This window comes from Thrips palmi, unplaced genomic scaffold (assembly GCF_012932325.1).
Source record: "Thrips palmi isolate BJ-2018 unplaced genomic scaffold, TpBJ-2018v1 HiC_scaffold_6, whole genome shotgun sequence".
Classification (NCBI taxonomy): Eukaryota; Metazoa; Arthropoda; class Insecta; order Thysanoptera; family Thripidae; genus Thrips; species Thrips palmi.
The window spans coordinates 2,330,910-2,358,900 of NW_023144633.1; the positions used below are offsets into that span (position 1 = coordinate 2,330,910).

At 60.0% G+C, this 27,991-nt stretch overlaps 1 protein-coding gene across 4 annotated transcripts; it reads right to left on the reverse strand.

Moving 5' to 3' along the window:
- LOC117651685 lies at positions 1-27,909 on the reverse strand. 4 transcript variants are annotated; one of them, XM_034395948.1, is made up of 12 exons: positions 21,487-21,629; positions 12,111-12,175; positions 11,334-11,387; positions 10,622-10,839; positions 9,767-10,528; positions 9,426-9,523; positions 2,720-2,840; positions 2,478-2,644; positions 2,156-2,386; positions 1,949-2,060; positions 1,767-1,866; positions 1-1,689 (listed from the first exon to the last, which is right to left on the reverse strand). In XM_034395948.1, exons 1-12 carry the CDS (start codon positions 21,487-21,489, stop codon positions 1,587-1,589), a joined length of 2,034 nt encoding a protein of 677 aa, XP_034251839.1. In that variant the 5' UTR covers positions 21,490-21,629; the 3' UTR covers positions 1-1,586. The 4 variants fall into 4 exon arrangements, with proteins under 4 accessions (XP_034251839.1, XP_034251842.1, XP_034251841.1 ...); XM_034395951.1 differs by lacking the exon at positions 21,487-21,629 and adding an exon at positions 27,733-27,909 and having other exon boundaries at positions 1,548-1,689; positions 10,622-10,836; XM_034395950.1 differs by lacking the exon at positions 21,487-21,629 and adding an exon at positions 27,733-27,909 and having other exon boundaries at positions 1,548-1,689.
- Between the last annotated feature and the right edge of the window lie 82 nt (positions 27,910-27,991).

Below are 27,991 nucleotides of genomic sequence, written 5' to 3' on the forward strand. Positions count from 1 at the left end.
TTTCAGTTTTAAGCTGTGCTTCAGTATATTTAATTCAATTGCACAAAAGAAATCAGCACAATTCTGCACCAAACTCGTTTCACAGACTGATATACATAGTTTCCAAGTGTAAAACTGCATGATTTTTACACTTGAACACAAAAGGTACAAGTAGAATGGGATTACTGTTTTTTTCCTAGGCAAACAAGGTGATTCATGTGGAATGAGACTTGAACTGCATTTTTCTCATCAAATAGCTTACCTCACTAATTACACACAGAAAGCTTACATTGCAAATTCAAAACTCACATGATACCAATTTATCTTTGACAAGTGTTTGATTGTCAGGCAAGGACAAAGAAAATAAAAAAGAAACAGTTTAGGTAATGTGAGTTTGACAACTGCGTTCAAGAAACAACCACACTCAAAATGAGGAAGATACCATTTTAAAATTACAATTACATACACAGTTGTGGGTTTGTTAATCTTCACAACTGCCTAAATGGCAAAACTCACTTTGTCAAGGAAAATAATACAGGATACACAGAGAGAAATGGCCATAATATGAACAAACATTGAACTGAAATGGAAGTAGAATCTTATTATTATTACTATTTCAGCAGCTAAAAAAAAACAGCATTGTCAAAAATAACACAATAAAGACAAAGACGTCCTATTTGTCATGACGGAATAAAGACCAGTGCCTGAAGGAGACCATCCTGGTTACAGAGATAACAGGGTATTAAAACATTACTTCTAGAAAGGAACAGATAAAAATAAAGCCTTAATTTTTAAACAATATCACACTGATGTGTAGAGATAGTACACCATGATGTTTAACCAAAATAGTGTCATAGATTTGCATTGGTTACAAATCTTCCCTAGAGAATTCCAACGTATTAGAAAACCACAAGCAATGTAAATGTCAACATCTAAAATGTACATTGTGACCAACAGTAATTCAAAGTGACTTCAAATTAAATACAGTTTCATCGAATTTCTAGACTTGGTCAGAATGGGTTTTCTGTTTATTGAATACAACGTAGTAATATGTTGAGAATATGCACATGCAGCAAAGGCATTTCCTCAAATCCTTTGACTATCTTACTAGGTTTAACATTTTACAAATAAAATATTCCTCATTTCATGGAGGTCCAACTTCTGGATTAACAGTGTAATATGATAAAAACATTTTTGTCATAGTCCTATAACAACAATAAGGGTTTGAAACAAATAATGCACAAGCGCATCTCAGTACAAAAGCCAGAAGATAGATAGTAATCTTAGTCACAAACACATGGCAGGAATTATGTATTCTCCAAATTAAGAATTCATAGTTTGTTTCTTAAAAATGCTCTCTATGGTACAGGCCTCAAAAGCTACAGCATTGTCAAAGAGAAACAGCAGTTTATTCTAATGCATCAACTGCTCATGTGCTCGATCTAAGCATAAGTACACCTAATAAATACACCTTTGTAAACTTTGTCTTGGATCACTGAAGACACAAATATCACAAGCGCCATAAAAAATTCATGTGATGACTGGACTGAGATAAGCTCTGCCTCATCAAAATATCATGGCACTAAAACTTGTTGAAAACAGCTTCATCATTTTTTGAGGTTTGCTTTCGCCAATCCAGTCGATCCATTTGTCTTAAATAGGTTGTTATTTTGAGCTGCCCCGCTTTTGCTGGATTGTTCTTTTGCACCACTGAAAGAAGAGAGGGCCAATAGAGACATACAAAGGCTTAAGCCTACTACCATCCCTAGTTTAAAATTCAAACTTACAGATATCTAGTTAGGTCTTCAATATCGACCAACATTGAGTCTTGCTCCATGTGCAGATCGTCACGTTCCATTAGAAAGCGCACTAAACTCTCGTTCAAGTCTGAAAACATATAAAACCAGTCAATTCAAGAATTCAAACAAAGTCGATAGAAATTATATGATATGTCAAAAAATAAACTTACATTCAATTTGAGTATGTAGGTCATTAACAATAACTTGCAACTGTGCAACATTCATTTCAGTCAAAATCTGCCGGCTTAGTCGCCTCCTATCCTCAGGAAATGAAACCCCAACCTGTAAAAAACAAATAATGAAATTAAAAAAAAAAAAAAATTGAGGGCAAAACTGATTGTTTTGGACTGAAACTAGTTGGTGGTTGGTGTACTTACCTTTTGCAGTGTGTGGCGCACCATCTCTGTTATAGGAGATGCATTCTGACGCTGCCTTTCTATCTCCATTTGCATATGAGCCATGTCTTTGGCTTGTGCAAGAGCCATGCGGGCCTCAGTTTGAAGTTGAGCTTGTCGAGCAAGAAAATCTGCTTCAGTCATCAAAGATGAATGTTCTCTCCATTCGTGCTCTGAATCCAGGCGAAGAGGCAAAGAGAGAGGTCTTGCGGGCTGCAGGAGAGGATAAATCATTCTTGAATAATTTATGGTTCCAAACAAGAATGCATGAAAGAAGTAAGAACACGTTGGAAAAGCCACATACCTTAGAAGACATGCCTGGTAACCGCTCTGAAGGGAGTTCACCCTTAGGTGTTGCAGCCTTAGCAAGCGCTGGGTTCACAGAGCCAGAGGCAGATACTTCACCTTCTGATCCAGGGGATTCTGTATCAGATAGTGTCTCATTCATGAAACAGATCTGCAGATTCATCCCTGAAGAAATGAAAAAGAGCAGGATTAATGATAGCAAATATATTTAGGACATAAGAACATTCATTTTTAACTGACCACTTTGAAGTCGTGCTTGCAGACTAGGTTTTTTCCCAGGTTTCTGATCATTGGTGTAATAGTCAGCATCTTCTGTTCCCATTGCCAAGCGACGTCGGATTTCTTCTCTGTCATTTCGCCGCTGCAACAGATAAAAGAAAAGAGTCATGATAAGATATGTGCCATAACAACGCCACAAAAAATCCCCTTGAACTAACGACGCATACTCTTCTTCTGTGACGGGCAGGTGGAGGAGTGTTTGGAATCTGAGAAAAACCGTCCTCATCATCATCAATTGTGATAACTCTAATGAACCGATCTACAATATTGTCTTCATCCTCATCAGTTGGTCCTGGAGGTAACCAGCGCGACATTTGTGGGTCCTTTACATCCTCTAAGTGAACATAACTCTCAGCGGCTCTCAATGGCTCGACATCAACATCTTTTTGAGCCAAAAGGTATGCCCCAACTTTACTAGATCCTAGTTGCACCCTCGACTTCAAGACATCTATTGACTCTGCTAGCCGAGCTGTGTGCTCTTTCAAGTTGTCAATAGAAAGAGAGCTGCTCATTTTGGATGAATGAGTCTTTATATTGGTGATTAAGTTTTCAAACATGGCAAGTCAATGAAATACTTAAAAATCTAGAAATGGCACCCAATATGTGACAAAAAGTTACAAAATATGGCAACGAGGTAAAAATTGTCTAGGAAAAGACGAATGAAGAGAATAACTGTTTGAGGGTTATAATGCACACATGGCTACAAAAATCACAGTACGAGTTGAAGTTATGGCACTCTCGCAAATTATTCAGTCTTTATAGTGTGGGCCATGAATGGGGATCACATTTCACTCGGGCAAATCCTTTCAAACGGAATTAAGGCAGAGAAATAAGTCTAAAATCTCCATCTAAACAGGGACCACTGACACAAACAAACACTTTCACGGCGCCGCCATGTTTGAACCCGACAAAAGGCGGTGGTGGGAGTGGGAGCACGTAGGGCGCCAAGATTCAAATGGAGCCGCCCGTGTGTCCGCAGTGCAACAGCCAGCACACCGCGAATGATTCACCTCCTTGCCATCCTAATCAGAAGTGGACAGGAAAAACGGTGAAAACTACCCAGGCGAAACCTCACACCACCGCAAGACGGCCGCACAAAATTAAAACCTGGAGGCAGATTGGAACCCACGGTGCTGAGGTCGTCGATGGTGTCGAGGCTCTCGTGGTCGTCGTAGGTGAGGTGGTACAGGTCCAGGAGGAAGCGGGTGTCCTTCTTGTAGTGGCGGCGGGGGCCCCTGGAGGGGAAGGCCGGCAGGCTGGTGGGGCCCCTGCACTCGGCGTCCACGTCCATGGCTTCCACGACGACCATGCCGGAGGCGGCGCGGCGGCACGGCGGCCTCGCCCTGAGTCCCGGACAACGGCGACGGCGGCGGTGTTTCCAGGTCGAGGGCTCCGTCAATGAAAGGGCGAGAGTGTGTCACCGTGTCGACGCCCCGCGCCGCCACGCCGTGTCCGATCGGCGGCCCTTGTGCCACGCGCCAGCGAGTGCCTCAGCGCGGCCGAGCTGGAACGGCGGGACGTTGTGCAAGTGCGCCAGGATTTCCCGATTTCCAAATTTCAGCAGAAATTCCAGGAGGCTTCCACGCGAAGATGGTCGTGCTGACGCGCAGCCCGTGACGCCTCCGCTTTTCACTTTCCACTGCACGCACACTGTCTGCCTGGGTCTTCTTGGCGGCGGCGGGGAACGCGCGCGGGGCCGCGTCGACGCGGCGTGCCTCCTTCGAGGAGGCCGGCGAGGTCCGCGACGACCGAGACCGGGGAGCCGCGAGTGGCTGACTGCCTGACTGGCCCAGGGCTCCGGACTGCAGCAACTCCGGGCGGCTCCGGGCCCACGGCCAGCGCAAACTCCGGCGAGCGGGCTGCAGGGCCCCCGCCGGAGTAACCGTCACAGACCAGTGCGCGCCGCGCCGCCGACACGCCGCGCCACGCCGCGCCACGCCGGCAACGCCAAGCACCGCGTCACGTCATACTAGCACGCCTCTCCTCAAAGTACTGCGGCATTGCACTGTACGGGCGCGGACGAGGGAATCTCCGCGCGGTCCAGGCATGTTGGCCCGGCGTAATCGACTTGCATCGCCTCGTTGCCTTGCTACTGCACCGACGGTAACGCACACGCCCATTTCAGTTTGACTCGCCGTTCCCCGAACGACGCCCTGACCCTGCTCACTGCTGCGCCGGTAAAGGCCACGCTGCACTGTGAAAGCACAGTTTTGACGCAGTCCATTCACGCCCTGCGCCAGTCCCTCCGCGCCGGGAAGGCCATGGAGCGCCGCGGGCACGACCAGGGCGCCGTGGAGTCGTGAGGGCCGAAAATGCCGCATCACTAGCAGGAGCGGGCCATGAGACGATTACTAACCGACACTAACCAGACCTGTCTAACCTAACCTAAATCATCTTCAGCACCGAAGGCGAAGACGACAGTCTCGCGGCCGGAAACCGACTCAGTTCCATCGTTTTTCTGCGGTTCCCATCCAGTGGCGGAAATTGGCCGTTTCGAGCGAGAGAATTGGTGTGGTGTCGTTCTCTCTCTCTCTCCCTCTCTCGCGGTGCTTCGCTCCTTGTTGCTGATGTGACGTCCAGCGACGACGGCGAGGGGCGGCGGGCCTAAGTCACTTGACTGCGAGGAGTTACGACAGAGCAGGTACGCCAGCGGCCGCGTGCGAAGTGAAGCTCCAGGCGCGAGGCGAGAAAAAAAAGGCCGCGCCTCGCCGCGGACGCGCGGGGAAGTCCAGCGGAGACGGAGCGACGACTGCCGACGCCGCGGACGCAGCCAACCCGTCAACGCGTAGCAACGAGCAGCAAGCGAGCAGCACCTCGGAGAAAGCAACCCGCCAGGCCGGCAGGCCGCCGGGCAGGCAGTGTGCCCGCAACAAGGCGGCCTCAGCCTCAGGCAACGCCAGGCAACAGGCAACGCCGGTTCTGTTGCGGCATTGCGCGAGTGTGTGCGTGTGTGTGTGTGTGTGTGGGGGGGGGGGCGGTCACCGTCAATCCCCCAACCCAATCCCCCGCCAGGTGCAAAGCGTCAAATCTCACTTTTACGGAATGTCCATAAGCCGGCCATCACACCACCTGGCGGGCGCCGATAGGGCCGAACGCGCCAAAGTGTGGCGAGCCGGAGGCTGAGGCTGAAGCCGCCCACAAGCATAAGCGTTGTGCGGCCAGACAAGCACTGCCCTTTTCCGGAGCCCGGCTTGCTGGCGACCGATAACGCCTGTGAGGTAGGCCACTGGCTCGGCCCGGAAGACGCCGGTGAAGAGACGGTGGCCCACCTCGCGCCTGACGTCCTCACAGGGGCGAGGTAGGCCGCCGGCTGCGCGCCGGTGTGTCGCGGGACGGAATGGTGGCCTACCTCGCAGGCGCTACAGTGGGCAGAACCGCTCCGAGATACGCGACTCTTCGGAAACCCTGAGATAAAGTAGCAAAGTCATCGCGGATGAATCAGCCTCGTACTGCCTCTCTGCGGACTCGAGAAAACTTTGAGACGGAAAAGACTAGCAGGACGGCCACCGGAAACACTGACCTTCCTCTGGGCGTGGCGGAGGGCCACCCTCCTGACCTCGTCGGCCACCATGGGCGCGCGGAGCAGGCGGCGAAGCGCGGGGTCGCGGCGGACCTGCACTGAGTTCAGCTCGTGCATCATGGAGCGGAGCGGGAGCGGGCCATCCCGGGGCGTCGCGTCGCGTCGCTGCAGCCAGACACACAGTCTGTCACCGCGGTGTCGCACTGCCGCAGGTGCTAACCAGGAGGATGTTGTTGTTGTTGTCCTTGTCGCGTGCGTCGCGTGCCTCCCGCCCGTCGGTACAGTCAGGTCGGTCCGGCAGCAGCAGCCTGCCTCGGCGAAAACGCGGCGCGGCCCGGCGTCGAACCGCGGTCCTCGCGGCGTGGGTGCCCTGCGGCGGCGACCTGGAGTGTCCTGCGCGCGGCGGTGGCGGTCGCGCGTCGCTAGACAGGACGTGAACCTGGTTTGACCGGTAAGCCGTCGACCGGGCGTCGGGGCACGGCCAGGGCGGCGAGGGCGGCGACACGGCACGGCGTGCCCGGGCCCTCCCTGCAGGGCGCGCGCGTGTACTGCCGCGGACGGTACGGGCCTACGGGCAGCCACGCCGTCCACGGCACACTTGCGCCACTATCGCGGCCAATCTTCGCGCCGTGCCGTGCTGTGCCGAGCGCTGCCTGCACGCCAAGCGAAATGACTGATAAAGGCGGAGCGGCTGATCCCCTACGATGCCAGCACTGCGCGGGCATAAACGCAGCGCGGACAGACAGACGGACAGACTGCCGAACCGCGCTGCCGAACAGTCGGGCGGACGGACAGACAGACAGGCAGACACGCGGACGGAGGAAAAGGCGACAAGAAGTCTCGGCAAACTCGTGTTTTGAAGAAGAGTGCGTATTTCCCTTGCAAATTGGGCGGCAAATCCAAACTGGCCCGCGGCGCTCGGCGGGGAAGGGAAACTGATGATAAAACTCGCCCCCTTCCACCGCGCCACGCGTCTCCTGGAGAGTCTCTCTCGCACCCCCGCCGGGCCGCACGGGGCGCTCCGTGAGTGCGAGGGAGACGCCTTACTTGTGCTTGCAGTCCGGCGCCTCCACCTCCAGCACGCCCAGCACGCATGGCGGGGGCGCGGCGACGCAGTCAGCTGTCCGCAGTGCGTGGGCCTGGCCGGCCTGTGTGACACACTGTGTGGCGCACTGTGTGGCACACTGGGGCCGGGCCCGCGCCGCCAGAGAGTGCTCTCTGGAGGGCAGCAGCTGCAGCCGCGGCGGGGAGGCGGCCGGACAAGCGGAGCCAGTGGACCGCCTCATATCGGATTCGGATCCCAAACGAAAACATGACACACGGAACTTTGACCCGGCCCCGACCCCGATCCGCGTCGCCGTCGTCGCCGTCGTTGTCCAGGAAAGAGACACTCCCCCGGGGACTTCATGGATAATTCTCGTGCCAGTAATGCGGGGCGGCGCGCGGCGGGTCAAGCTAGCCAACCCGCCATGAAATATGCATCAGCCGTTCTGCGTTCCGCTCCTTCCCGCGGAGACGAGTAAAATTGAAGGCGAGCACGACGCCGCTCAAAGTTTCCACAAACAGTCGCGTCGTTGCGTTAGGGCGGAGTGGCGGCGACTTTGGAGAAGTGCGAATCTCAACGGGGAAAGGAACGACGGAACCGGAACTCTCGTGGCCTGCTCGCTCCGCCGCGACGCAAACCGTCCCGCCGTGCGTGTGAGGGGCCGCCGTAAGCGACAGCGGTTTATGCACGCGGCGCTACGCCGCGCCGGTGGAGACTCTGTGCGCGAGCGCGGAGTATCGCCGCCCAGCCGTCCGCCAAAGCAGCGCGGCGCCAGGCGCCCGCAGCCGCCAGGGTAGGCAACCCAGGCGACGCGCAGGGCGAGCGGACACGACGGCAACCTTAAGGCGGCGGCCTTGGACTGCACAATTCATGGAAGCACCCCGGTTCTTAATTTGACTTCCAAAGAAATTGTTTTTGCACCGCCTTTATTGGACAGCTCCGTTTCCATCGACATTTTCCAGGCGTGGGTTGAGGAGCCGATGTACCGCTGTGGCGCTCCGATAATATCGAATAATCCCGGGCGGGGCTGCGTCTTTCTCTCTCGCACCCGCTGCGGCCGTGCGGGACGGCCCGCGAGTGCGAGAGAGACGGGGCGACGACGGCCGTGCTCGGAGCCAGCCCGCTGCCCTGACGTGGCCCTAATCGTTTCCGGGCCCTTCCATTTGTCCGCTGGCGGCACGCCAAGGGCCGCCAGGGCCGCCCGGCCCTAACCTTACCAACCTCACCAACCTCGCCAGCCTGAAGGGCACGCCGCACAGTGGGCCAGAAGACCGGTGGAGGCGGCCAAAACTCTAGACGCGTTTTGAGCTCCAGAGTCGCTAAACAGGACTCGAACCGAACGTGTGACCCCACCAATGGACTCCTCGTTCGGAGAGCAATCCACTGATGGGGTCAAACGTCCGGTTCGAGTCCCGCTTAGTGACTCTGGAGCTCAAAACGCGTTTGGAGTTTTGGCCACCTCCACCGGTCTTCTGGCCCACTGTGCAGGTCCGCAGCAGGGTGCGAGAGAGAGGGAAGCCGCCTGCAGCCCTACAGTGGGTCGACAAGCGACAGCCAAGCGGCCGGGACGGGAAACACTTGACCGCCGTAACGTCCACGTGAGCACCAGAGAATCGTTTCAATAATAAAAGGCTGGCGCCATCAAATCGCGGAGCACTCGCGCCGTCTCTCTCGCACTCGTAGGGCGGGCCGTTCGGGTGCGAGAGAGACAGCGGGGGCGGCGGTAGGTCGATGCCTTCCGGGAAGGAAGCCTGGCAGGCACTGCACCGACCCGTCGCTCAGAAATGCCGATGGAACGAGGGAAGCAGGGAAAGCCAGGAAGGCCAGCACAGCCGGCGATGTGTTATTGTGAGCTATTTTTAAAGCACGGCGCCGACGCTGTGTGGCACACAGTGCGGCGGCAGACCAGCTAGACCGGGGCACCTCGGAAAGGCATGCCTAAGGAAACCGAGAGGACCTAGTGAACGCACCCATCACAGACAACCTCTATCAGGTGGAGAACCCACGTCAGTGGGGAGGAGTATGAAGAAATACCGTAGTACTTACACGATGGCCCGGTTCAACGCTCACCAGCAGAAACAATATTTAAAGATGATACTAACCCGTCGTTCCTCTTCCTTGGCGGCGCGAAGGTGCGACTCGATCAGGTCCAGGTCGATCCGCGGCATGGCGGTCTCGATGTTGTACACGTCGAAACCCCCTGGAACCCCAATGGACAAAGTTGTAATAAAAACAATGACTGCAAAGAGCAGAGTGGCGTGAGAATCAGCAGGTCTAGTCGGAAAGTTCCGTCGGGATTATGTTGGTCGGTAAATCTGAATAATCAAAATGAGATTCGCAGTTACGCTGCTCGACTGATTCAACGGACTTTACAAAACAATAGCGAGAACTGCGGGCTTCGACTTGCCTTTTCCCGGACAGTGCACTGTAAAACATGAATCACCTAGGATCTCGAGGGAGGAGCGCTTCTTGTGGCCGGCGGCGGCGGCGCCGTAGCCGTGGTGGGCGTGGTGGGCGTGGTGGCCCGCCATGGACAGGCGCCTCTCGGTGCGGTCCGAGAGCGGCATGCCGCGCGCCTTGCGCAAGTTCATGGCCATCTTCTCCTTCTTGCGCGGCAGCGTCTCCTTCTCCGCGGCCTCCTTGCTGAACTTCTCCTCCTTGTCGAGCTCCATGTCCTCGACGCGGTTCGAGTCCTGCTTGTCCTTGCGGTGCGGGTGCGGCGCGGGCGCCGCCTTGGCGTGCTTGGCCGCGAGCGGCGCCAGCTTGGCGGGCAAGAAGTCCCTGCTGATGGTGAGGTCCTCCTTGGCGGAGGACAGGAAGGCGTCCGCCATGGCGGCGGCGAGCTTGGGCTTGTCGTAGAGCGCCTTCTTGCTGCAGCCGAGACGGTCCTGGTTCACCAGGTCGAACTTGCAGTCATCCTCCAGGTTGATGTTGTTGTTGAAGTTGGTCGTCAGGTTGTTGTTATTGTTGTTATTATTGTTGTTGTTGTTGTCCTCGTCGTCGTCGTCGTCCTCGCAGTCCGAGCCGGCCGCCAGCTTCAGCAGCTTGGCGGCCAGGTGCTCGAAGCCGGGGTAGTTGGGGTTGACGATGCCGTACTCGTCGTCGGCGAGGGGCGTCGGGGAGGCCGCCGCCGACGTCGACGCGCTGCTGGACGAGGACGAGGACGGGTCGACGGCGAGGTTGCGGCGGTTCGCGTCGGAAAGATCTAAAATAATCAGAATCATAGCAGAAAAGGTTAACACTTTGCAATCAAGCAGTGCTAGAACTTGCCGCCGTGGTACACTGGTACACTGCTTACCCTGGCGCGCGTTACCGCCGCTGCGGATGTTGCGGCAGCCCCTCAGGGGCCTGGCCGTGTACCCAGCGTACCCAGTGTAGCCCTCGAGGGGCGCGCGGGCGGGCCGGCACGGCCGACCCAAATTCTGTAGTTTCGTGTAGTCCTCCTCGATGGCGCGGGCCCTGCTTGCCTTGCTTGCCTTGCTTTGTCCCGCGCGGATGGACTCCCATATTGTGCTGCTGGAGAAGAAAGGCGTTAGAATGAAGCACGGCCCAGGGGCCCGACAAGGGGGCGGCGGGGGGGCGGCGAGGGGGCGGCGAGGGGGCGGCAAGGGCCCGGAGGGAACCGCTGTTGTGGCGCTTGGTCTGCTGCCAGTACAGGCCGCCCCGCCTTTTGCCTACCCTCCAAACCATCTCACTGGACTGCCACACTGCTACAGGCAACGGCTGCCTGCATCTGGGATCGCGGACTCGGCGTTGCCCCCCCCCCCCCCCGGCCTGTCCATTGCATGACTACGGAATCGAGCGGCGCCCTCCACTATTTATGTCGCGAGAACGCGTTCCATTCCGGGTACCTCACTGAACAGGCCGGGTCTGCCTACACTGTTCAATTTTCGCTCATCATTTCATGGGAACGCCAGGGCCGATTTTCTTGACGAATATGCCATCAAACCAGTTCATGACTTTGAGCAATCGAGAATAAGCAGGTGATGCTGTCACTTCGTGTCACTTGCCTGTCGTTGAAGTTGGGCTCGTTGCTGTTGCAGTCCTGCAGCCCCGAGTTGCACCTGGGTGGGAGCAGACAGCAATTAGAGACGAGTCTGGAGCGGCGGGGTCTCTCGCATTAACGCCTCATTAATGCAAGAGTTGTTTTTTTTTCGTCGGTAAAGTTTGCAGAGCACGCGCTTTAAAAGCTTTAGCATCCCCAACACCTCTTTAACTTGCTTTGAACTATTTGCGCCTCCCCCTTACTCATACATGCGACGAGCACTTCTCTCTCTCTCTCTCTCTCTCTCTCTCTCTCTCTCTCTCTCTCTCTCTCTCTCTCTCTCTCTCTCTCGCACGGAGGCGGCGCGCACACCTGCACCCCTCCAGCCCTTTTACGCTGCTCGCCCGAAAGGGCCGAAAGGGGAGAAAATTATCTCTTCCTCGCTGCCCTTTTTAAGGGCTTTGCTGGCTTTGGCGCTTGCAGCCCCCCCCCCCCCCGCTATCGCGACGTCACAATGTCGTTAGCGCCGCGCAGTGCTCGCAGTGCTGCCCTCTGGCGGGGAAAGGGTGCACTACGGCAGATTAACAAAAGTTAGCAGGCGGTGCAACGGTGGGGGCGGGCACCCCTGGGCACCCCGCCCTGATAGACGACTCCCCTTCTCACCCTGGACCAGAGAGAGCCGCGCCAGGACGCCGGGACCGGACTAGGACACTGACAAGTCGACCTTCGAGTGAGCCAGCTCGGAAAAATAAAAGAAGAGGGGAACTGGATACGCGCGGGTCGGCTCATTTTTCATACTCACGAATTTGGCCTAGACTCCGCTGCAGCCAGGGGTGCCATCGAGTGCTTCAGACGCATGGCGGAGGCCTGGAACAAAAGACAAAGACCAGTGAGAAATGTTGTCGAGCAGGTTTCCGTAATTTCTGTTTCAAGTTTCCGGAAATCAAGTGGCAAAAGAATAATGACAAAAAAGACGGCGAACAAGGAGTGTCCTGAAGCTAGCCACGTCGCGGACGGTCGCGGACCGAAGGGGGTGGGGGAGGGGGAAGGGGTGACGAGGATGTGGTTCAAAGCATGTCGCCTCGCCGGCACTCAGACACCGAATTTGCATGTCAAACGAATCCGAATCTGAATCTAAATCCGAACCAGCATCTGAATCCGAACCCCCGAGGGGATCCGTGTCCTCGTCATCTTGGCCCTGGACTCTGTTCGCTCTGTTGCTGCGCCGCCCCGCCCCGTCGGCCTCGCCCAGGAAAGGGGTTGTAAACCTATTCGGAAAACGAGTTCCGTTATGGGGAAACAAAGAGGAACGATGGAGTGGATGGGGCGGAAGGGCCTCAAAGAAAGTCTTAATTGCTGCGAAATTGGAGGAAATGGACGGCGACCGGGGCGGCCGGGCTCTCGAGCGGCGACGACAGGGGGAGGGGGAGGGGAGGGGAGGCCTACCGCACAGAATATTGCCAGCACAGCCCCTCTTCGGCCTGGGCGGCCCCGGGCGGCCCCGCACCCCACTCCACAGTTTGCAGCACTGGTGTCAAAGAGCTCTTAAACCGGGCCGTAACCCTTCCACGCCCCGCCCCTCCCCGCCCCGCCCCTTCGCGAACCACGGCAGTCCTCTCGGCCGTCATCGCTTGGACGCATCCCGGAGTGCGTACACGGGAATACAATATACGCGCCCCCAGCGCGGGGAGAGTCCCGGACAGGCGGGAGAGGCACGGAGAGGCAGCGCCACTGTGGGGAATCATTAGACGGGCCGGGCCCAGGAGGATCGATTTGAATGAAGTCGGGAGGGGCGGAGGGCAATACCTTGCCTGGCTCGCCGTGGATCGCCGTGGCGTGATGACGCAGGCTGTGACGTCGCCGACCACGCAGCACGCAGAGTCCGGGCCGAGGCCACGAAGTGCGAGTCCCAGCCCGCGCGTCCGAGCGTCCGCGCGTCCGCGCCGCGGGGACGCGTTAAAGTTTAATCCTCGTTTTCTAAAAACGGCCCGGCCAGCCCTTTCTTGCAGTGGGCTGCCCTGCATCATGGACTGCATAACGGGCAGGTCATCCTCTCAGTCCGCCCCCGCAGCGCCGGCAGCGCAGCCCCTTGGGGGGCTTCCCTCACGGCAGGGCCTGCTCGAGCACTGTGAGGCCGCTGGGACCCCAAGGGGGCGCCCTGCCACGCCCCGCCACGCCCTGCCACGCCCTGCCAGCCTCAGGCCACACCATTCCCAGAGAATTAACAGACCCGCTGGGTTAGGTTAGGCCACTGGACCGCCGTGGAGAAGAAGCGGAAGTAATCACAGTGTACTGCCAGGTCGCTGGCCGGGACGAATCGAATGTCGATCGGGCGAGCGAAGCGACAAAAAACCGGACCTGGCCGAGGTTGTGTGCGGTGCCCTAGGGTGCCCTAGGGTGCCCTAGGGTTCCAAAGGGCCAGCTGCACTTGTCCGGTCGATATGTGCCCCGAGCGTTGCCTGCACGCCAGGCCAGCCCGTCCTGGCCACGCCAAGGCCCCGGCCCAGCCAGGCACACAGTGGGCCAGAAGGCAGCCAGAAGGCCGTTGGAGGCGGACAAAACTCTAGACGCGTTTTGAGCTCCAGAGTCGCTAAACAGGACTCGAACCGAGCGTGTGACCCCACCAATGGATTCCTCGTTCGGAGAGCAATCCATTGGTGGGGTCACACGTTCGGTTCGAGTCCCATTGAGCGACCCTGGAGCTCAAAACGCGTCCGGGATTTTGGCCGCCTCCACCGGTTGTCTGGCCCACTGTGAGGCCAGCCAGGCCGGAAAGCCAGGCAGGCCGACAGCGGGACCAGCAAGGAAAACAAAGACTGCTTCACGTACTTGATGAGAAATGAGACTGCAGACTGCAGTGCCGACTCCCACGAGGGAACGGCTGGCAGGCCGGCGGCGGCGGGGGCGGGGGCACTGAGCCGAGGGGAGGGGAGGGGGTGGACATTCCGAGGACGTCAACTCAGATCCTAGCGACGCGCGGCGCGCAGCGGGTGGAAAACTTGCTCTCCTCTCACCGAATATCCGCTACATTTCGGCCATGAAACGAGACGACCAACACGAATCACCTTGAAAGCCCGTGCCCGAATAAAATAAAATGGACGCGACGCGCTCTGCTCTTTCGGTGGCTGTGGTCCTCAGTGTCGCTTGCAGAGGTAAAAGAAGAAAAAAATGGAACCGTTTCACGTTTCTCCGTTTTCGCAGTCTTTGGTTTTGGAGTGACATGACATACTCCTCGCGGTTGCAACCGTAATGTGTCCAATTTGGGGCCGGCCGTGTGGAGCGTGCGAGCTGCACTGCCTCTGGACGCGTCATTTTCGGGCACGGCTCGCGGCCCACCGCAGTGACGGCTTCCCACGCGGAATAAAAAAAATAGAGAGAAAGAAAGAGGAAGAAAAGCTGAATAAGACGAAATGATGAAGTCTAACCGGCGCTGTCAAATCGCATTTCGAATCTCCGTGCCGATGCGCGCGGCCTGGCGGGGGCCTGGCGGGGGTGTGCGAGTGTAACGGGGCGAACAAAGCCGCCGGGCTGCGTCCGAGTCTGTCTCTCTCGCACCCCCAGGCCGCCCCGGGCCGCCCTGTGGGTGCGAGAGAGACAGAGCGACTGGTGGCTCCTGCCGTCATGTCAATAACGTCAGAAGCCGCCCCGCCCGCGTCAATCATGACCACCACCACCACGGCGGCGGCAGGGCAGGGCCGGCAGGGCCACACGTGAGCAGCAGCAGCGTCGCTCTGTCTCTCTCGCGCCCCCGCGGCCGGCGGGCGCCCTTCGAGTGCGACAGAGACGGAGCGTCGCCGTTCGCGGAATCAGGCTGCACGAGGGCGCGGGGAAGCGCGAAGATTTTGCCGGGGATTTGGACGAGCGGCGCGGAACACGCGCCAACGAATACGCGCAGCTGTCTCTCTCGCACTCGCACGCCACACGGAGCGCCTCGCGAGTGCGAGAGAGACAGTCGCCTCCACGTCGCGGCGGATGATGGAAATAAGGCCATTACCTCGCGGAGGATGGAAGGCGCGCCAAAATGTCACTTTGGTTTGCGCAACCACTCCCTCAAGGTAGGGATCAGCCGACACGGCGACACGCCGACTCGGGAGGCACACCGTAATGCTATTAAAGTATTCCCCGCGCTCTGAGCTTCGGGCGGCTTCGGGGGGCCCGGCATGGAAAGGGGGAGGGGGAGGGAGTAAGGTCAAGCGGGGAGGCCCAGCACGGGGACGAGGCCTGCTAGGGCGACTGGCTGGGAAACTACCGTAGACTGCCGGAACACGCTGGACGTTTGCTGGAGGCTCACTGGAGGCTCACTGGAGGCCTGCTGGAGAGAGACAGCCGGGCAGCTAGCTGCGGAGAAGCAGGGACTAAGTAAAGTGTCCACGTTTCCAGCGAATCCATTCTTTGGCCACCGCTGCACTGCAAGTTTTAACAGTGACGCAGAGAGCCACGGCGCGGGGAAGCGGTCGGGCTTTGCTTAATGAGTGGAAACGGCTGGCCTCAATGTGTGTGTATGTTGTATGTAGATTGCGTATGTGTGTGGGTGTGCGAGTGTCGTGGGCTTTCAGACAAAGTAGGTCACTTGCACGCCCCGGGCTGGCCTGCGCGCCCCGCCCCCGCCCCTTCATGCCGCCACTTGCAACTACTGAACACACCTAGAGACGAAAACGCTTGGCCAGAGTGCGCGCGCTTCCCGGCCGCCTCCCTCCGAGGGGCTGCGAGGGGCTGGGGGTGCAAATGCAACGTCCGTGTTGCACTTACAGTGCCCCGGACTGGCGTGTGGGCTTGTTTGCTACGCTGTCAGCCCGTCAGCCCGCAGTGCACCGCGCCCGTCAATTCCATACACCGTCAAAAACAAAAGTTACCACCGAGCTAAAAAGGGCTATGAAAGGGACTGTGTCTCGCTGCTTTGTTTAAGTTTCCGACGGCAAAAAGTGGGGCGAAAAAAAATTTGGTTGTGAGGGATGTTTGCCGCCACTCGTTTAAAGTACAAAACGCTACAAAATTCGACTTTCCCGTCCGTGTACACCGTAGTCGCGTGTGCGTGGCGCCTGGCGTGACGCGCGGTCCGTCCGCTGCCTCTGTCCGCCTGTCTGCCTGTCTGTCTGTCTGTCTGTCTGTCTGTCTGTCTGTCTGTCTGTCTGCCTGTCCGTCTGTCCGTCCGTCCGTCTGCACTCGGCACGGGTTTGGCGGCGGCACGTCCCGCTCGTATGTCGACAGAGGCCTACCCTACCCACCCCGCCCTCCATCACGCGAGGGCGCGGCGGGGCGGGGCGGGGCGGGGCGGGGCGGGGCGGGGCGGGGGCGGGGCGGGGTGGAGGTAGGCGATGCAATTTCCCCGTTATTCCCAGCCATTCGCGGCCACACTATCAGTATGCATCATCGTTAGCACGTTCGGCTCGGCCCGGCCGGAGTGCGTGGGCGGCGTGGACGAGACCCACCATGATTGGAGAGACCGTCCAATTACAGTGCAGTGGAGACTCAAAGAAAAAAACACAAAAAAATCCCACCCTGCGTTGTCCGAATTGGCCTCGAAACACGAAGAAAGAAGCTCCGTGGCTCCGCTTGGCCCCTCTCCGATGGAGGATGGAGGACGGTGGGGGAAACGGCCATAAATGGACCTCGCCAAGTGGATGAGGAATCCGACATTTCCTGGTCCCGGCCTGGCGGGAAGTTGGGGAGGGGGAGGGGGCCTTGTCGCTAGGGAAATAGATGATGTTCGCGCGCCCCCTGTAGACGGCGTCTTGCAGCGGCAGGAGCGGAGCAGAAAAAAAAACACTTCTGGAGGCGTCAGTGCGTGAGTCGGGCCGCCGCCACGCCGCTACACTCGCTGGAGGCTCCAGCACGCCTCCCTCCCCGACGGGCCGTCGCGACAATCGAGAGGATACATCAACTACAATTTGCCCAATTTCCCCGGCCGTCCCGCCGAGCGTCGCGCCGTTCCGTCGTTCCGCCCGCAGCGGTCCCTCGAGTAGCATGCCAGCGGCCCGCGCGCCTTCACGCCGACAGTGGAGGCGCCGGAAGCGGCGCCAGCGACGGGCGAGGGCCACGCCGAAAGGGGTTGGCCCTGGCGACGGCGGTCCGGGACGATCCGGGGTCCACGACTATCCTGGGTCTGCGGTGACGGGGTCCACGGTGACGGGGTCCACGGCGACGGGGTCCACGGTGACGGGGTCCACGGTGACGGGGTCCACGGTAACGGGGTGCTCGACGATGGAGTCCATGATGGCGGAGATCCACGCCTCGCCAAGTTTTAACCGTGCATTTGAGCGTTATGGCGTCATCTCGCTGCTAGAGAGAGGGAGAGAGAGAGAACCTCTGGACCAAGGGGCGCAATCTCAGCGGGTGCGAGGGAGACAGAGAGAGAGACAGAGGGAGACATTCAGCGGCCGCTGCACTCGCAGTCAGTTAGATGAAGATGGATTTAAGGGGAGCATCGTTCTTTCGGGCAGCTCCGAGCGAGGCACGAGAAAAAGGAGAGAAAGAGAAACGGATGAAACAAGCTAAAACGGCGATGACGAGAGAAGGACAAGGAAAGGCAAAGGACAAAAGGAATGCCGGCAAGGACGAAGGGAGAGCCAAAAGGGCGGCCGTTTTAATACGCCCTCCGGCCTGCCAGCCCTGCTCTCTGCCCTTGACCACAAGGATGCAGCTGCGTGCGTGGGCCCGGCGGCCCGGCGGCCCGGCGGCCTGGCTCTGGCTGGCCGAGTGGACGTTTGGTGGCGTCCGGGACTCGTCCATAATGCACGAGTCAATACGCCGTCTTGGCCATGCCTCGGCGATGCTGGGGGCCCCGCGGGGGGCCGTGGCGTGGGGCCGCGCCCCGGCCGCGCCCCGGCCGTGCCTAGCAATGTCTTCCACGCCACCACACCGCAAAAAAAAAAAAAAAAAAAAAAGAAATTGAAAAGGACAGAGCGAGTGACTGCGTTAGGAGGTTCAAAAAAGACCTTTAACAAGTGGGGCAAGTTGAACGAGGCTGGCGCCGGGCGGCGGAGAGGGAACTCGAGTTAAATGAATCTGCTGGCACTCGCCCTGCGCCGCCCTGCGCGCGCGACACGCCGAGTGGAGTGCAATTAGAACATTTTGGTTGTGTACACTGTACTCTGAGTGAGGCAGCGCAGCAGCGCCAGCCAGCCTGCCAGCCAGGCGCCGGCACACTGGCAAACAGACCCAAGATGAAGAGCTGTTCCCACTTGCGCGACGACGACGCCAGGCGACGCCGGGCGACGCCAAGACAGCCCTGCCCCAGCGCGACGACCCGGCCAGTTACGTGCTTGTCGGGCCGGGCGGCGTGATAGACTGCTTTGAGGCGGCGGGGAGGCCAGGGCCAGGCGGCCACCGCGCGCACGCCTGCACACGATTCACAACATGAGGGCCCCGGGGCACGGCCAATGGCACGGCCGCGACACAATAAGGATGCCAGCGATGTGGAGCCTCGGGGAGGAGGAGGGGGGAGGGTCTTTTTTTCGCAGGCACCCACGCAGCAGTGCGGCCGAATAGAAGAAGGGGGACTGCGCGCGGCGTTGTCGAGCTCGGTGGCTCTGCGAAGAACTTCCCGTGCCCGGCTACCATGCCCACTTCAGCAAAGCACTGCGAAGCTTGCGAAGCTGCCGAGCGCCTGCGGTCCGCGAGGTAGGCAACCCGCACCGCCGCCGCGCGTCGCCAGCGCAGGTGCGGCCTACCTGCTGGGCGGCCGGCCACCACGGCGACCACCGCGACGCGGCACGCTGATCACGTCCTTGTTCTTGTGGCCGGTGCGCGCGGTGCGCGGGGGCGCGGTGTCGCCCGGGATCGGGGGATTCATTCAAGGGCAAAGGGTCACGGAGCCCCGCTCGTCCACACGCAGCCCCCCGCCAGGCCGCGGCCGGGCCGGCCCGGGACGTGCCGGGAATGCCGTGCCACGCCGCCTCGGCCGCAGCCCTTCCTCACCTCGTTGCCCGACTACTATCACCGTAATGCCTGCTAAGTAGGGCTCCGACTGGGAGTGGCACTCCAGGAGTCCCGGACGCGGAGGAGGACCGCGAGGCCTTCTTGCGCTTCGCGGCGTGGCCCGCTTGCCCGACCGGCCCTCCCCCGGGAGAGTCCTTCGGGAACCCTCAGGAGGCCCTTGCGCAGTCCCCCAGGAAGCAGGAGGCCTTTAGAGCAAACGCCCTGCACTCCAAAATATTTTGCAAAAAGTTTTTTTAGGGGTTTGCAAGAACCCCCATTGTCACCCCCTAAAGGAAGGCTCAAAGAGTACCCACCCGTTGAGGGAGAACGATTAGACGCCTTAGATTAGATGCAGTGGCTGCCTAAAGTCAGCCCAAGCCACGATTTCTGCGCATTTGTTACCGTTTCGACAAACTTTGCTGCAATACTGCTCCCAAACTAAGGCGGATAATCGCACTCCGTAACAAAGGTGTTCTTAAGGAAGGCCCAAAGAGTACCCACCCGTTGAGAGAGAACGATTAGCCACCTTAGATCAGACGCAGTGGCTGCCTAAAGTCAGGCCAAACCACGATTTCTACGCATTTGTTACCGTTGTGACAAACTTTGCTGCAATACTGCTCCCAAACTAAGGCGGATAATCGCACTCCGTAACAAAGGTGTTCTTAAGGAAGGCCCAAAGAGTACCCACCCGTTGAGAGAGAACGATTAGCCACCTTAGATCAGACGCAGTGGCTGCCTAAAGTCAGGCCAAACCACGATTTCTACGCATTTGTTACCGTTGTGACAAACTTTGCTGCAATACTGCTCCCAAACTAAGGCGGATAATCGCACTCCGTAACAAAGGTGTTCTTAAGGAAGGCCCAAAGAGTACCCACCCGTTGAGAGAGAACGATTAGCCACCTTAGATCAGACGCAGTGGCTGCCTAAAGTCAGGCCAAACCACGATTTCTACGCATTTGTTACCGTTGTGACAAACTTTGCTGCAATACTGCTCCCAAACTAAGGCGGATAATCGCACTCCGTAACAAAGGTGTTCTTAAGGAAGGCCCAAAGAGTACCCACCCGTTGAGAGAGAACGATTAGCCACCTTAGATCAGACGCAGTGGCTGCCTAAAGTCAGGCCAAACCACGATTTCTACGCATTTGTTACCGTTGTGACAAACTTTGCTGCAATACTGCTCCCACTCTCCTCGTTCGGAGAGAAATCCATTGGTGGGGTCACACGCTCGGTTCGAGTCCCATTTAGCGACTCTGGAGCTCAAAACGCGTCTAGAGTTTTGACCACCTCCACCGGTCTTCTGGCCCACTGTGGGCCGGCTGCTCCGCTGCTCGGCGCTCTCCGTGACTCAAGGCGGATTATTTCTTCCGCGAATGAGCCCGGCAGCGCGCAGCGCGTCATCAAGTCCAGATGTCCAATCCGGCCTGGCGAGGCCGTCTGCTCCCCACCCCCTTTCTCATTCTCGTCGCACTGTCAGCGCTCTAGGCCCGCTGCCAACTAACTTTACCCCATAAAGCTCTCGTAAAGCCCTGCTCAAGGCCGCCCGGCGGGGCTCGGCCGGTATCACAGTGGGGTAGCGCCCGGCGGGGCGCACCTACACCAGAAGGTGGGGTAGTCGCGGCGGCCCGGTCCACCGCCAGGTTGCCTTTCCACGCGGACATGCAAATCTCACTCGGAGCTAATAATATCGCATCGAGCGACCCGGAAGGGTCGAGGGCTGAGGACGCCGCGGTCGCCCTCAGCGAGGGCCAGGTGAGGCCATGGAGGGCGGGGCAGTCGGGGCGGCCGGGGCGAGCGTAGCGCGCAGCGCGCAGGGCGTTGACAGCGACAATTACAATGCTTAATGGCTCGGCTCGGCCGGGCTATCGACTCCCGCGAGCCCTCTAATGCCAAATAAGCCCCACCAGGCCGGCGGGCCGCAGCCGTGGAAAGCCAGGGGCCGGCCATAAATCGACTTGGCGGTTTTCGGCAGCGCGGCGGGGCTAATCTTTCCCGCATTCATTAGGTGGAGCGGAGCGTGCCGCCGCCAAGTTTCTTTCACGCTCGCTTCCAGCCGCCGGCCGCTTGCTGGCCGAGAGGGCGGCCGAGAGGGCGGACGGAAGCATCCCCGAGCATCCAGGACCCACAGCACCAGCAGCAAGCCGCGGCAGTGACCTTTGAAACTCATTGGTCGGTGGAATCACACTCACAGGCTAGAGCTAGGTCACAAAAACGGCGGAGGGGTCTACGATTCCGACTCGGAGCTTGACCCGAACGAGCTTACCATTCCCTTCGGGATGGGCCTTCAGTACGACGGCGGCGTTGTCGGCGGCATGGGTCGCGTCCTCCAGGACTAATATCGGTTGCCCCCCAACCACCGCCTGCGCGGCATGCCTCGCCACGCGGCCCGGCACACGCACGCACGCACGCACGGGCGAGCGAACCGACCGCCGCGCACGCACGCGCGAGCACGACAAGCTCGGGACGAACGAGGCCGGGACTGCGGCCTAGAGACGCGACCAGCCCGACCGTGTCCTGTCTGCCAGAGCCTGGCAGAGCAATGCCCACCCGGACGCCCGGCCCGGCGCCCCCTCGGCCGCGGGGGGGGGGGGGGGGATTGGTTCCCCGACGCCCCGGCAGGCGGCGCTGTTCGCAGCGCGGCGCAAAAGACGCGGGGTAGCGGCGCCGGGCAAAACCCATGTCCATGCCCCTGCCGCGGCAGAGTCCTCCTTTTCGTCGCTCTGTCTCTCTCGCACCTCAGGGGACGCCCCATGAGTGCGAGAGAGACACTCGCGGAATCAGTCTGCGGCGCGGCCGCCCCGCCGCCATCCGCGTTTCCCACGGCTTCTTATCCGTGCCGTGCCGTGCAGTGTGCCTTGCAGTGCCGTGCCTCCCCCGGCCCTCGCCCCGTCACCGCGGCCCGGCCGCCGAGTCCTCCGGCCATGTACCGGAATCCTGTCCGGATCCCCGGATCCGGTCGGGGAAGGGAAGGGGGAGTCCCGCGGCGTTATTCTCCAGGAAAGCCACGCCGCCGTGCCGCCCTGCGGGTCGTTTTCGTCGCTCTCTCTCGCACTCATGGGGCGTCCCCGAAGGTGCGAGAGAGACAGAGCGACGAAAACGTCTCCTGCCGTGCCCCGGGCACACTGCTCAGAGGAGTAGTGCAAGACGGGGGCGCAGTACACGAGCAGCGAAGGGAGGGAAACTCGAAAATTGTCACTTTTCGGTCCTCAGATCGCGGGGCATCCCGCGCGCAGTGACCGGGGGGGGGGGGGGCATCGGAACGACGAGGGACGACCCCGACCGCCCGCGGAGGAGCGGCAGCGAGCGGCAGCCTCCAAAAGGAGCAAAGTGAAAGTTTGCCAGAAAAGGAAGGAAGAAACTTGGTGTTGCTCCGAAACAAATACAGTGCACAGACACCCCTCATAGAAGTTGGCTTCCCCAGTGAAAAGTACTCCGAAGGGGTGACGCGAACGGGAAGGCCTGTCAGGACCCTCCTTCCCCTCGTCTGCTGTCCCGGAGTCCTGGAGTCCTGGAGTCCTGGAGGAAGGCGGAGCGGTCGGAGCGCCCGCCTCGTCTCGTCCTGGCCATGTTTCATTTATTTTTGAACACACCTGTCCTCCGAGGCGAGGGGATGGCCCCTGCAACAAAGTAAGAGCCCCACGCCACGCCGCGCCACGCCACGCCAAGGCACCTGCACTGCTCGGCCATAGGGATAAACTCATTAACCTGCGCGCTCAAGCGAGGTAGTGGGGTCGTCGGGCGGGAGTGGAGAGGCGCGCGGAGGGGGGGGGGGGAGGAGAGAAAGGGCGTAAAGGGAAGCGGAAGGGAAGCGGAAAAGATTGAAGAAGAAAGCGAAAAGGAAGCGCACAGCGCTAGCGGCAGAAAACCCCACGGGAGGGATGGCGAACGAAAGGGGGAGGGAAAGGAGACAAAGCAAATGTCTGAAGGAAACAAAATGAGACATATAATGGAAATAGAGGAAGCAGAAACACGAAAAAATAATAATAAAGTGAAACATAAATTGTAACACTTTCTCATATGAAATGAAAAGGAAAATACATGGATAAAAAAAGGGTGCGCGAGGAAGGAAAATAAAGGGAAGGCGTACGTGACACACTGTAAGGACCGAGGACCAGGGCCAGGGCCGGGGCACTGAGGCTGGGGTGCGGGGCGGCGCGGGGTAACGAGCCAATGTTTTACTTGGCGGGGGCGTAAAAATGAATGCTTTTACGGCTGATGCAGACTCGGTCCGGATCGGCAGGCCGGGGCAGGGCTGGGCCCCGTAGGCGTGGCAGGCCCAGCAGGCCGGGTGGTAAAGGGCCGCTAGAAGGGTCTCTTGAAGGGCCAGACGCGGCGGGGCGCGGCGGGGCGCGGCGGGGCGGGGCGACCTGTGCGGCGTGGGCACTGTAGGACATGGCGCGTGGGTGTGGCAATAACGGGACGGAGCGGGCCTGCTGCTGGCCGGGAACACGCCTATCTCCGAGGCGCCCACACCGCAGCGTGCAACGCGGTGGAAGCGGTGGAACAAGGTGGAACAACTCGCCCTCCGCACGGTGGGCCAGAAGAACGCTGGAGGAGGCCAAAACTCTAGACGTGTTTTGGGCTCGCTAAACAGGCCTCGAACAGAACGTGTGACCCCACCAATGGATTCCTCTTCCGGAGAGCAATCCATTGGTGGGGTCACACGTTCGGTTCGAGACCCATTTAGCGACTAGAGTTTTGGCCGCCTCCGCCGGCCTTCTGGCCCACCGTGCTCCGCCGCCTCCTCGGCGCACAGGGCCATGGCCGGGCGGCAAGCGGCACTTGCAGCGCCAATTCAGTGACACTTTGGCCACACGCTCGCATCAAGTCGACCGTTGGCCTCCCGCACGGTGTGCCTGGGCCTGGCTGGGCCTGGCCTGGCGTCGGACCTACTTCGCTTCGGACTCCCCCGACTAGACGACTCGGGACCTGTGGCGGCCTGGCAGCGAGCTGGGGTCACCCCACAGAGACACCGCGGGGCGCGGCGGGGCGCGGCAGGCCACGGCAGGGCACGGCGCGTGTAAACGAAAAATAATGTTTCACGAAAAAGAATTCCCCCGGCGGGGATAAAACAAGGTGCTTTATGTCTGCGTGGGGTTTGGCGAGCGCTGACACGCGAGGCGGGAGTGGAGAAAGGGGGTAGGGGTGGGAAAGAAAGACAGGGGGGGGGGGACTTGCGGTCTCGGCGGGTCTCGCCGCGGTCAGCGCCTGTGAGGTAGGCAACGCGCGGACACACCTGCTCGGCGGGTCGGCCTATCGCGCCGCCCGCAGGCGCCAACCAGGACCAACCCATGCCGAACGTCTGAGAGAGACTCTCTCCCTCGCACTGACGCGGCCCGCCCCGTGAGTGCGAGAGAGACGGAGCGCGGAATCAGACGGCGGGGCCGGCAGAAGAAAAGAAAGCAGCCAATAGAACGGCGGTGATGCCCCGGGGGGGCTAAGTGCAGCTGTTGGGTCGATATACAGGTGCAGGGCGGGAGGGGAGGGGGAGGGGGGCAGTACGACATGGAAGAAGAGGGGGGGGGGGAATTCGGGGGAAAGGCGGGGAGGGGAGGGGGTGTCCATCATAGGACGCGCCCTGCGCCGCTGCAGTGCACATGTCCGCGTCCACCAGGGCACGTACGCTCGTAAATCCCTGGCCACTATCAGGACGGAATAGAATCCGTTGCTTCGACGAGAACGATGCAGGGAAAGGGGGAGAAAAGAGGAAGGGGTGGGGGGGGGGGTAATCCGATATATGCTGGCGGGGCTGTATCATATCGTCGTGCTCAGTCTGGCGTGCGGCAGCGCTACCCCATCAGCGGCACGCGTGATTCGGCGTGTGTGTGTGTGTGTGTGTGTGCATGTGCGCGTTCGCTCAGTAGGCAGAAAAGAAAATGGATTGGAATGAGAACAGACGGAGCCAGGAGAGCCAAGGCGAGCCAAAGGCCCCGGCGGATCGCTTAAGCTGCACGAGTGTGCTAGAGTGTGGGGCCGTGGGGCCGTGGGGCGCCTGCTGGGTAGGCAAGCCCGCCGGACTGCATACCCAGCAAGGGGCCAGGCTCCACGCCTTGCGACGCCTGCAGCGCCTGGAACAGCGGGGCCGTGCACACCGTAAGTCAGCCCCAGTCTGCGGACCTGCTGCGGCCCGTGCCGGCTCGCCTGTGGCGCGCCTGGAAACGGGATAGCCAGCCCTCATGTTAAAGATGTTGCGCGCGCTTTTTTTTACTCCTCTCTTTCCTTCCTCGGCTGCCTCCCCTTTCTTGTTCCTAGCAAGGCCACAGGAGGCTGCTAAGGGCCCCCCCCGCCCCGCCCCGCCCCGCCCCGCCCCGCCCCGCCCGCCCCCCGCCACGCTCCGACACGCCTGGGCCTCGGTCGGCCAGGCTAGGCCAGGCCAGGCCAGGCCTGCGATAAATAACGGCTCGTTGGCCTATTTGCCGTGTCGCTGCAGACCTGCCGCGCCGTGCCGCGCCGTGCCGGAAGCGGCGTCACCGTGAAACCTCCAACCTCCGAGCGCGGGGCGAGGAGGGGGAGGGGGGGAGGCTCACCGCACCAAGCTCCTTGTGGCTGCCGAGCCGACCACACCCACACCTCCGGCTGTCCGTCTGTCTGTCTGTCTGTCTGTCTGTCTGTCCGTCCGTCCGCTCGCCCCCTCGCACGACTCGCCGTTCCCATCCCTCCACCATAAACGGTATGTTTCGCCAGCCGGCCGCCGCGCCATGGCGCCATCGAGAAAAGTTTGAATTGGTCGTTCCCCGGCCACCCTCGACGGGCTGAGGCCCGGCCCGTCCAGGCCTCAGCCAGGCCGCAGCCAGGCCTCGGCCTCCCCGAGCCCTGCGCCATCCTTCCCGGCCTCCATTGGCCCTTGCCAACAACCGGCGCGGCGTGGCACGGCGCTCACATCCCCATGAGCCATGAGCAGAATCTTCCCGAGCGCTGAGCGTGTCAACATGTAGCGGGCTTTGCTCCGCTGGCGTCCGCCCCCAAGGCTCGGCGTCGCGGAGTCTCGGACACCCATTCCGGCCGGCGGCGGGAACCGAACCACCGCCCGCCGGGCAGCGCCGGCAATGCAGCCATTCCAGCCGATGATGAACGCATCCCGACAAAATCCCGTCATTTTTCATGTCGTCGCAAAACGCCGTCGTAACTGGCCGACGGGGTCGGAAACGGGCGTGGAAGTGGTTTCGGCTTTCGGGCCGGCGATCTGGGCGGGGTGCTCCCGGGTTCGCGTCGACTCGAACCGAACGAGTGGCCCCCACCAATGGATTGCTCTCCGAACGTGGAATCCATTGGTGGGGTCACACTTTCTGTTCGAGGCCTGCGTGAGTCGCTGAGAGAGTCATTGATTTGCAGTGCTGTACACCTTTTGTGTGAGTTACTGCCCTCGGTCTGCCCTCGGGAGGGTGGATTCGAACCCCCCGCTCTAGAATGGATACGGCATGCATTCTCCAATCTCAGCCTCACACCAACGACCCCGTTCGCCCGGCGTTGTGATTGTTAAAACATGGCGGCGCGCTGGCTGGCTGGCTGGCTGGCTGGCTGGCGGGGCTGGAGGAGCGACGAAGAAAGAACCATGCAATCGACCTGGACCAGCAGCGGCTAGCAGCGGCCTAGTGGTTTCTGGTCTAGGATGGGAATAGGTGGAGCAGACACGCAGACAGACAGACAGACAGACAGACAGGCACATCGACCGACCGCCAAGAAGGGCAGACGAAACGATCATTTGGAGGAGACTGGCACTCTTCCAGAGAGGTCCGCGGTCAAAGTGAACTTGAAGAGAGGCGAAAAATTTCGATATGGCGTTAGCGAGCAGTGAGGGGCGGGAGGCCCCTGCTGCCCACGCTGTCCCGCAGCACGCCGCCATGCGCAGGGATGCCCACAGTGCAGGCGCTCCAGCAGTGTAGGCAGTCCCGGCCGGGGAGGCCGACGTCGGGCGACGACGGCCACCTCGACGGACACGTCCACGCCATCGTCACGTTGTCAATCACGGTCTCGATCGTCGGCCGTGGGATGTGCGCCTCGCGCGTGGGGCGTGGGGGCGTGGGGGCGTGCGGGGGCGTGCGGGGGCGTGCGGGCCAGGGCCGCGACCACCACGCCGACCCCGAGGCCGGGGGTCGGTCGGGGGCGAGGCCGGGGGCGTGTCGGCCAGACGGGGCACTGGAGGGAGGAGGAGGAGAGGGAGCAGGGAATGAGGAAAAGACGGCGGGGCGGCTACCCCGGCACGCCGGCACACCCCCGGCGTATCTCCGGGCACGCCATGAGTCATCGCCACCCAGCCATCCGCCATCCGCCTACGAGATCCGGGAAGGAAGGAGCGACGCAAGCAGCGCCGGGGCGGCGAGGCGGCAAGGATGACACACGCACGCACGCACACACACACACACAGAAGGGCGCAAACCCCGCGCCTGTGACTGCTAGGGCGCGACAGCCGGACGCGCGGACACGGCGGCCACCGCGCTGCCCGTGTTGTCCGTCCTAACCTCACTTCGCTCCGCCCCCTCCCCCCTCCCCCGTCCGCAACGCGACTCACCTTGTGGCTGCGCCATGTTCCAGGAGCGCGCTTATCGCACGCGCGACGCGTCACTCGGCGTGACGCGCGCCACCGTCACCGCCTCCTGTCGCGTCACGGCGTCACGGCGTCGTCACGGACGTGTCACGGCCGTGGCACCGCAGACACACACACACGCACACACGCGGGGGCGCGGCGGGCGCGGCCTGGAGCGAGACTAGACGGCGACTGGGGGCGCCTGCCCAGCCACCCCCTCCACGGCGCGCTCCCCACCGCGCCC

Bases quoted from the DNA above. Each gene is read 5' to 3' on its own strand.
- LOC117651685 (XM_034395948.1), bottom strand. The intron at 2,645-2,719 runs GTCAGTTAAAAA...TCATTTCTTCAG, and splicing joins GCAAGCACGACTTCAAAGTG to GGATGAATCTGCAGATCTGT. The intron at 2,061-2,155 runs GTAAGTACACCA...TGTTTTTTACAG, and splicing joins TGCGCCACACACTGCAAAAG to GTTGGGGTTTCATTTCCTGA.